General features: G+C 42.0%; 2 protein-coding genes across 4 annotated transcripts; one reads left to right on the top strand and one right to left on the bottom strand.

The window, feature by feature from the left end:
- Positions 1-284: 284 nt before the first annotated feature.
- On the bottom strand, positions 285-4297 carry LOC135544490 (transmembrane protein 203-like). Its single transcript, XM_064972141.1, has 2 exons — positions 4209-4297; positions 285-2075 (listed from the first exon to the last, which is right to left on the bottom strand). The coding sequence occupies exon 2, from the start codon at positions 1773-1775 to the stop codon at positions 1359-1361; it is 417 nt and encodes a 138-aa protein (XP_064828213.1). The 5' UTR covers positions 1776-2075; positions 4209-4297; the 3' UTR covers positions 285-1358.
- LOC135544488 (delta-aminolevulinic acid dehydratase-like) lies at positions 3315-8566 on the top strand. Of its 3 annotated transcripts, none has more exons than XM_064972139.1 (12): positions 3315-3399; positions 4937-5059; positions 5218-5268; positions 6049-6145; positions 6264-6399; positions 6504-6587; positions 6719-6807; positions 6966-7021; positions 7126-7213; positions 7326-7412; positions 7622-7751; positions 7916-8566. In XM_064972139.1, the coding sequence occupies exons 2-12, from the start codon at positions 4944-4946 to the stop codon at positions 7972-7974; spliced, it is 993 nt and encodes a 330-aa protein (XP_064828211.1). In that variant the 5' UTR covers positions 3315-3399; positions 4937-4943; the 3' UTR covers positions 7975-8566. The 3 variants fall into 3 exon arrangements, with proteins under 3 accessions (XP_064828211.1, XP_064828210.1, XP_064828212.1); XM_064972138.1 differs by lacking the exon at positions 3315-3399 and adding an exon at positions 4295-4390; XM_064972140.1 differs by lacking the exons at positions 3315-3399; positions 4937-5059 and adding an exon at positions 4307-4390.
- Positions 8567-9139: the final 573 nt, after the last annotated feature.

The raw sequence follows: 9139 nt of genomic DNA, 5'->3' as shown, positions 1-9139 counted from the left end.
CTTTTCCTTCCATGAACTCACGCCCATGTGAACTTTGCTTTAGTTTTATAACTTGAATGTCCTTCCCAATGTTGACTTGGGCATCGGAAATTGATGAGTCGGTCACCACTCCCATCTTCAATGTAAATAGCGACACACCGTGGTCACACTTCGTCATCACAAGGGATAACAGTGAACATACTGTACCAAATATCCAAGTCTACAAAAGACACAACGGTATTGTGTCTGTTCAGAATTGATCCAAAGTTGACTGATTAATGTTTCATAGATTTTTGAGGAGCTGAAATAATATTGCATGATAAACTTTGCCAGTTCAAATGTTTATTTACACATACAGTGCCAATCAAAAATTGACACACCTAATCATTCAAGGGTTTATCTTTATTTTTACTATCTTCTACATTCTAGAATAATAGTGAAGACATCAAAGCTATGAAATAACACATTTGGAATCATGTAGTAACCTAAACAAGTGTTAAACAATTCATTTTTGAGATTCTTCTAAGTAGCCACACTTGACAGCTTTGCACACTCTTGGCATTCTCTCAACCAGCTTCATGAGGTAGTCACCTGGAATGCATTTCAATTAACAGGTGTACCTTGTTAAAAGTTCATTCGTTTGAGGCAATCAGTTGTGTTGTGACAAGGTAGGGGGTGTGGTATACAGATGATAGCCCTATTTGGTAAAATACCAAGTTCATATAATGGCAAGAACAGCTCAAATAAGCAAAGAAAAACGACAGTCCATCATTACTTTAAGATATGAAGGTCAGTCAATCCGGAAAAGCTTCTTCAAGTGCAGTCGCAAAAACCATCAAGCGCTCTCATGAGGACCGCCAAAGGAAAGGAAGACCCAGAGTTACATCTGCTGCAGAGGATAAGGTACTTTGATTGGTACTGTATAGAGAAATACAACAAGGGTAACAAAAACAAGAACATAATAAATGGGCTAAAACAAACAAAGCTGCAGACAGTCTTACCAAATTCAAAAGACTGATTACTTAAATTCTCAAATGTCCCTCTCCCGCATCACATCAGGAAATAAATTACAACGAAGGATAAAATGAGGCCATCAATACATGCTTGAGCAAGAGGTCCATAACAGATCAAATACAAAAAAAGGTATCCACAGGAAGCAATGTCCAGGAGAGCCATACTGACAAAGGATTGCTCATGGAAAACACATCCTCAGACAAGGTTAGAAATGGAGGGGAAGCCTGTGACCCTCATCTCTCCAGCCTTTAGTCCAAAAAATATTTCTCAATAGTCAGTTAATTAAAACAGTCACCTAGTATGAATAAACCTGGATCTTCTATGGATGATAAACGACTCCTGCCCTCATCACACCGCCCTTGGAATCAGTTGACACGGCAGGCGCGGATCATCAGTAGCTGCAGGAGGATGAAGAGCGGTGAGACGATAGGACCAAACCACAGGTCGCGTGCCTGTTCCTGCTCAACCAACTTCTGGCACAGCAGCACCTCACACACCAGCTTGAGGCAGAGCACCATCAGCACCCACAGCAGCCTCAGCACTGCTAGCCTTTTCTCATTCTCCTGGTACAGCCGGATGGATACAATAGCCGTGAAGTAGGTGCTGAGGCCATCAGCGGCAAACAGAGGGACGAAGACCAGCCACCAGCTCATGCCAGGGGCAAACAGGTCAGCCCGCAGCACTACTAGCACACTGAAGACCAGCAGAGCCCCCAGGTGGAGGAAGAGCTCGAACGTGGCAAAGCCCAGCCATTGGACTAGCTCCTGCAGGGAGAACAGCATGGCCTTAGGGCGGAGGGACTGGATTCAGGTGGACTGTTCAACCAGGGACTGAATGGGGCAGACTCACTGGTTCTACTCAGGAGATGTGACGTTTCCAGACTCAGGGTGGTAAAGTGTGAGGGAAGGGAGACATTGAGGTCTGGGCAGAAATCCACAGAAGGCAATAGGAAATGGCCCTTAACAAGGAACTGCTGCACAGACGATCAAGCACACCATTGAAGACAGTGGGGGCATCTCTGCTGTGAGCCAATGAAGAGCTTCACATGTGGAGGATGTCTTCATGGAATCAAGTTGTTCTGCCTTTATTTAGAAACATAGACATTTTATTCAGAGCATGACAACAGTTTACAATGTATTGAAATTGACCTAATGTTACACTGTAAACATCAACAAAGTGACAGTATTTACTTCACTTCCCTCTTACCAAGCTATATTGTAACACGCGTGAAGTTGATTGGAAAAACTACCAAAAGTTGCAAACGTTGTTACAATCTCATTCTGTCTTCTAGACTAATGTTAGTCTAGTAGTATGTGTCCTTCACAAATAGCCTACAATATATCAAAGGTTGATGACAGTATCCCAATAATGGACTAAAGGAACCTATCGTTACTCCTTATAGTCCAAGGACCTTACATGTTCTGTTAGAATCTAATTGGTTCTGGCAACCAAAACAGCCAAATACTCCATCTAAACGTGAATCGATTCTCAATAAACACTCGGAAAAGATTTTCCAGGTAAGCCCAATTCCCCATTAAATAACTAGTGAAATCCCCTCAAAATGATCCGAAACAATGTTTCTAATACAAAATTAAATTAAAAACAGACTACCCCTTGCTCATCAGGAAACTCTTGCGTACGTTGTGATGGACATTACAATTGCTTCACAGGAGCCTGGCAAAATTATGTTAGTAGTGTAGTTAGCCACTGAATTCACTGTCAGCATGCAGTCAAAGCTATAACCACTTTAGAGCAAACTAGTGCTCTCAAATATTATCCTAATGTCAACATCAGATGGGAATTCTATTAAAAAATATATATTGCTGCCGTTATATTGTAAAAATTCATGAAAACAGGTCTTAATTTAACGCTGCAATATGTAATTTTTTGGACGAACCGACCAAATTCACATAGAAATGTGAGGGTAAACTAGTGAAATCAGTAATACTCTATTTGGGATCAACCAGTTAAATGTATTGCTGTTGCTGGAGATGAATGTGACAGAAGAATAGAAACGAACGAGATTAACTGTCGTAATGAGCCTTTGTGCGCCCCAATCAGTCGGCAGCTCTGCCAGCCAATGAAACCAGTAGGTCAATAGGAGAATAACTTTAATCTGTTCTAATTATTAGCTAGATTTGGTCGAAGATGTGCTCCCTGCTGAAAACCATTCTCCAGCCTTGCGAAGCACATGTGCATCAAGTACGGAAAATGTGGGCTAGTCATCTGGCAAAAACAACACATGGCAAAATACATGTGCATCTGGTGGACATACGGCCCAATGCTTACACAGCTGTTCGGAGCATGCTAGATAGCTAATTTAGCGCAGGCGTTCGCCTCCTGTCTTCCGTAAACAAGCGCTGTAACGTGGAGATACGGTCACGTGGGAACACTAACCCTATCAAGGTGTGTATTTTTTATTTATTTTACTAGGCAAGTCAGTTAATACAAATTCTTATTTACAATGGCGGTCTACTGGGGAACAGTGGGTTAACTGCCTTGCTCAGGGGCAGAACGACAGATTTTTACCTTATCAGCTCGGGGATTCGACCTAGCAACCTATTGATTACTGGCCCAACACTCTAACCTTTTTTTTCTTGCTGATATGAAAGATAAGTCCTTATGCGTCCAAATCCGTACCGCAAGCAATGCATGTTAATGTTCAGACCGAGCATCGGGGATCTTCACAAAACTCCCCCCTACAAGACGACTTTGTCCAATTACTTATGTGTAATGTAATGGGACTGTGTCGTGATCAAAGACTACTGTACTATGGTGACAGTTGAAATCGTTCGCCAGCTAGCTAACTGCCTGGCTACATTCATGGTTTTAACTGACAACAATCGCTCACAAACGATTCCCGATAATGTTACAGTCTAGCTAGTTGGTAAAATGCTGTATTGTCAGTGGATGTCATAAGGTGAATTCACCAATTTGTAAGTCGCTCTGGATAAGAGCGTCTGCCAAATGACTTAAATGTAATGTAATGTCAGATCATTAGACTGACGTTAGCTGAGCTACAGTAACGTTACAGCAAAGTACGTGGTTACAGTGCTCGCACAATCAACAACTAGCTAGCTAAAGTTACCTCGTAGCCCTTACCATCTCATACTAGCTACAGATACGCTATCCATCTGTTCATGTGTCAAGTAATATGGGTTATTATAGGACATGACAAGGTTTAGCTTTTTTTCATATATATATTTTTTTTTTACCTCAATTCCGATTCAAGTGTCAGGTTAGCCTTTTCATAATGTTTTCATTCCGTCACTTAAATCTACCGTGTACTATCGCGGGAACTTGCACGTTTACGGAACAATTTGTGCAGTGAGGTGGCCGGTTAGTGTCTGCGTCTAGTGCAAGCCAAGGAGGACGGACGGACGTACGTACGTACAAGGCAAGAACACCGAAATCCATGTATTTATTTTAGTAGAGTAAACATTGTTGTATGTGAATTAATGCCAACAAGTTACGTTTTTTTATGTTGCAAGGTTTACAAATCTGCGGAATATGACCAGGAGGAGTTGCAAGTGTGTTTTCTAGTCGTGTGGTGCATGGAGCATATCATTGGCCCATTTGAGCACATGATTGTTGATAGTCAAAGTTAGCTTTCTGTCGTTCATTAAATCTGTCGTTCGTCACATCCCGATATAAAACTGTTGTTTTACATCGGATTTTGCTTAGTTCTCATAAATGTAGACCTTGAATGTCAATGATCTTGAAATTATAGAATTAAAGGGATCTGCAATGGGCTTTCATAAATGTGAGCAATTATTCTGCCCCCAGCTGTGTGAAAGCAAGCATTATCACTTCTGTCACTCAGGGTCATCCAATTGTTTAGTTTAAGTCAGGTTATAGCCTAAACTACTCTCTCATTCCAATGCATCTCAGAAATGTGGGGGTGAATAAAGGTGACACTGTCAAACCTCTCTCTTTCTCTCAGCGCAAAGATGCAGCCGGTAGATTCTCTCCTCCACAGTGGCTATTTTCACGCAACACTCAGATGCTGGCAGAGCTGCGCCTCAGACTTGAGACCTGAGAATCTTATTTACCCCATCTTCGTCACGTAATGTCTCCTCTCCCACGCAGACACTAGGATGTCGTCTTGATGTTGTGATACAAATGCCAGATTCCCCCGTGTCAAAGTCAGTTATACTGTGGGCTATATCTGAGTGGCTATGTGTTTTTATGACATGGCAGCTTTCTTGTTCTTTTCTCCAACAGTGACAGTCCTGATGCTGTGGAGCCCATCGCTAGTCTACCAGGCCAGGCCAGGTAATGACTCCAGATAACCTGTTCATGTGGTTGATTATCTCATCTATGGTAATTGCTTATCTACACTAGGTACAGTAGTTGAATACCCATAATGTCCTGTTAATGTGTCATTTGTTGTAATCAAATTTTAATACATAAATGACTTTGAAAGATCATTTTTATTCAAAGTCTTTGTTTCAAAGTGATCTGAGAGTGGGAATGAGTGGGGGTGGGAACCATTGAGATCAAGGCTGTGACATCCAGATAAGTACTGTGAGGCAGGGTGGATCCAGATAAGGAGAGAATCCGTTAGCTGTTCGTCCCACACAACCCTCCCTGCTCATGCACCATTTGGTTACAATAAAATAGGCTGTAATATAATACTGAGTCTTAAGCCTTGGTATTAGGGGTGGCAGGGTAGCCTAGTGGTTAGATCGTTGGACTAATAAAAGCAAGGTTGCAAGTTCAAATCCCTGAGCTGACAAGGTACAAATCAAGCAGTTAACCCACTGTTCCTAGGCCGTCATTGAAAATAAGAATTTGTTCTTAACTGACTTGCCTAGTTAAATAAAGGTTAAACTATTATGTGTCAGTGTTGAAATGACTGTTAATAGTTCTCTCACTCAGTCTGATTTGGTTTGTTGACCAAAACAAATGTTATTTTAGGCTATAGAGATCAAATGCGTCCCAGTGCATTGATAATGAAGTGCCACTTTGTAATTGCTTGCCTCAGTGGTATTGAATTAGCACTTTAGCTTGTCCATTCCCTGTGTCCCCCTCAATCTCTTTTTCTCCCAACAGATATGGAGTGAATAAACTGGAAGGCATGCTACGCCCCCTTGTGGAGAATGGCTTGAAGTGTGTGCTGATTTTCGGCGTGCCTGCCAAAATCGCTAAGGTACAGTAAAGTATATGCACTCGTAAAATGTGTATTTTTGTTTTGCCACCACATCAACTCCCGAAGGGCTTATGACTGCAACCTTGCACACTGTCATAACTTTGACCTTTCTTCTCAGGATGAGAGGGGTTCGGGTGCAGACACAGGTGATACTCCGGCAGTATTGGCTGTGAAGAAGATAAGCTCTCTGTTCCCTGACCTGCTGATGGCCTGTGACGTCTGCCTCTGTCCCTACACCTCACATGGACACTGTGGTCAGTCACTCTCTATCACATCTTTTCGCCTACAACAAATGCAAATCTAACTTCCTTTGATTAACACTACAGTGTTATAAGACTGCACTCTGATTCATCCTCAGGAATCTTGCGGGAGGATGGCACTCTGGACAATGGTGCCAGTTGCCAGCGTCTGGCAGAAGTGGCATTGGCCTACGCCCGTGCTGGTGAGTCTGGTCACTCCTCCCCCCTCTGTTATCTACTCTCACTTCTAAAAATAGGGTACTGGACCGATGTTGATACTGCTCAATGGGGCACCACACCCATGTCAATGGGATCTCTTGTTCGTCTCGTACAGGCTGTCACATCATTGCACCCTCTGATATGATGGATGGGCGAGTGGGAGCCATCAAACAATCACTGATGTCCAATGACATGGGTAACAAGGTAACAGATGGGAGCACTAGTTTGTACATAACCTTATATTCATATGAACTCAATAAGGAAAGGAAAGCATTTGCCATAAGGAAACCCTTAGTAAAGAAGCCATTAAAGGCTGAATCTCCTGGGGGAAAAAAGTAATGTTTTTCCTCCTTCCCCCCCAGGTTTCTGTACTAAGCTACAGTGCTAAATTTGCTTCCTGTTACTATGGTCCCTTCAGGTAACTAATGATTGTAAAACCAAGTATGGACAGAAAAGGCATTTACTTACCAGTTATTATTTGACAGGATGCTCTAAGGAAGCTCTTTTTTTGTGTGTGTGTAGAGATGCAGCACAGTCCACACCAGCATTTGGAGACCGGCGTTGTTATCAGCTGCCACCTGGTGCAAGGGGCCTGGCACTGCGAGCTGTGGTAAGAGTGTCTGACTTGCATGCATGTGTATGAAAGGTAGAGAGAGTGTGTTTTTGTCAGAGCTAGTCAATTTACCCAGCTGGTTGAGGTTTTGTTTATGTTTTTCTCTCAGGACAGAGATGTCAAGGAGGGGGCAGATATGCTGATGGTGAAGCCAGGACTGCCCTATCTGGACATAGTGAGGGAGGTCAAAGACAAGGTTAGTATGTTCTGACTAATTTCTCTCTGCATGGTTAGAGTTTCAGGCTTCAGGATCAGTATCGATAGTTTCAGCTAAATAACCAAACATTAAGTTCACATCCAAGGGTACACACACAAGCCTATCATTAGTTGTTATGAAGACTCCAAAACCCTTCTGCTTTTACCTGCTCCATATTTTTCTCACCACCCTCCTCTGCTCCCTTCCAGCACCCCAATCACCCACTGGCGGTGTATAATGTGTCAGGGGAGTTTGCCATGCTGTGGCATGGAGCTCAGGCTGGAGCCTTTGACCTGCGCACCGCTGTACTGGAGTCTATGACCGCCTTCCGCAGGGCAGGTGAGAGGGGAAGGAAGTCATTGGGTCTGGAGGAACAGTGCTCTGTTCTCTATAGGGAAAGAATGAGTTCTACTGCTCTAGTTTTATATTTACATTTACATTACATTTAAGTCATTTAGCAGACGCTCTTATCCAGAGCGACTTACAAATATTCTTCCCTTTAGGTGCTGACATCATCATCACCTACTACGCACCTCAACTGCTCACCTGGCTGAAAGAGTAACAGACAGAAGGATGGACTTACGGATTGACATGCGATTAGCTCCTTTTTACCAAGCTGTTCAATGCTGAACTACACTGACAAATGGGGTCTACTGAAGCCAAACTGACATGTGAGAACAGGCAATCTATCTTCATACATTAATTTACAGTTTCTTTTTCTATATAACATTGATATTTTGTTCTGGGACTCTTTTTTTTATTTTTATCATGTGCAGCAACCACAAATTCTCACCAAATATGGTATTCTTCTAGCTCGTAACCACAGCATATCAAATAAGGTTTGAAGGGTTAGCCTAATGTTAGATGAAAAAAATGGGACTGTAAAAGCTATCTGTTGATTGTCTTGGTGGGTTTATGGGTATTTTTTTACTATTCTATAGTTTTCCAAATTGAGTAATTATGGACTTTTGTTTTACTTCTATTTTATTCTGTGTCTTCTGTAATAGCCACTCTGGCTTCAGCACTGATATTTACTAGTGTTTGTAAGGTTGGGTTAAGAAACCTGTAAAGCTCTTATTGACCAGGGTATATGGACCTATCCAATGTCCTCATTTTTTGGGATAACAACAATAAAGCTACAATCGAGTTTGAAATATGGTCCATAGACTTTCTTTTGTTTTATTACATATAACTTTGTTCAATTTTTTACCATTAAATGTTTACTTAAAGGAAATAATACAATAATGAGGCTACAGTATATAGGATATATATATATATATATATATATATACTTTTGTAGTTGATGTAATTGGGGTAATATGTACATGTAGGTAGGGGTAAAAGGGACTAGGCAATCAGGACAGATAAAGAGTATAAGTAGCGTATGTAAAAGTGTGTGTGTTTGAGTGTCCATTGAGTGCATAGAGCTAGTGCTAAATAAATAGGGGATCAATGTAAATAGTCTGGGTAGCCATTTGATTAACTGTTCAGCAGTGTTGTGGCTTGAGGGTAGAAGCTGTTTTAGAAGCCTATTGGGCCTAGACTTGGCTCTCTGGTACCACTTTCCATGTGGTAGCAGAGACAACAGTCTATGACTACAATTTTAAGCGTCTTCCTCGGACACCGCCTGTTATAAAGGTCCTGGATGGCAGGGAGCTAGGCCTTAGTGATGTACTGGAACGTGTGCACGCACTACCCTCTGTAGCACCTTACGGTCAGATGCCAAG

This window comes from Oncorhynchus masou, chromosome 8 (assembly GCF_036934945.1).
Source record: "Oncorhynchus masou masou isolate Uvic2021 chromosome 8, UVic_Omas_1.1, whole genome shotgun sequence".
NCBI classification, from domain to species: domain Eukaryota; kingdom Metazoa; phylum Chordata; class Actinopteri; order Salmoniformes; family Salmonidae; genus Oncorhynchus; species Oncorhynchus masou.
The sequence above is the reverse complement of the archived record's forward strand: the minus strand, read 5'-3'. Positions and strand labels throughout refer to the sequence as shown.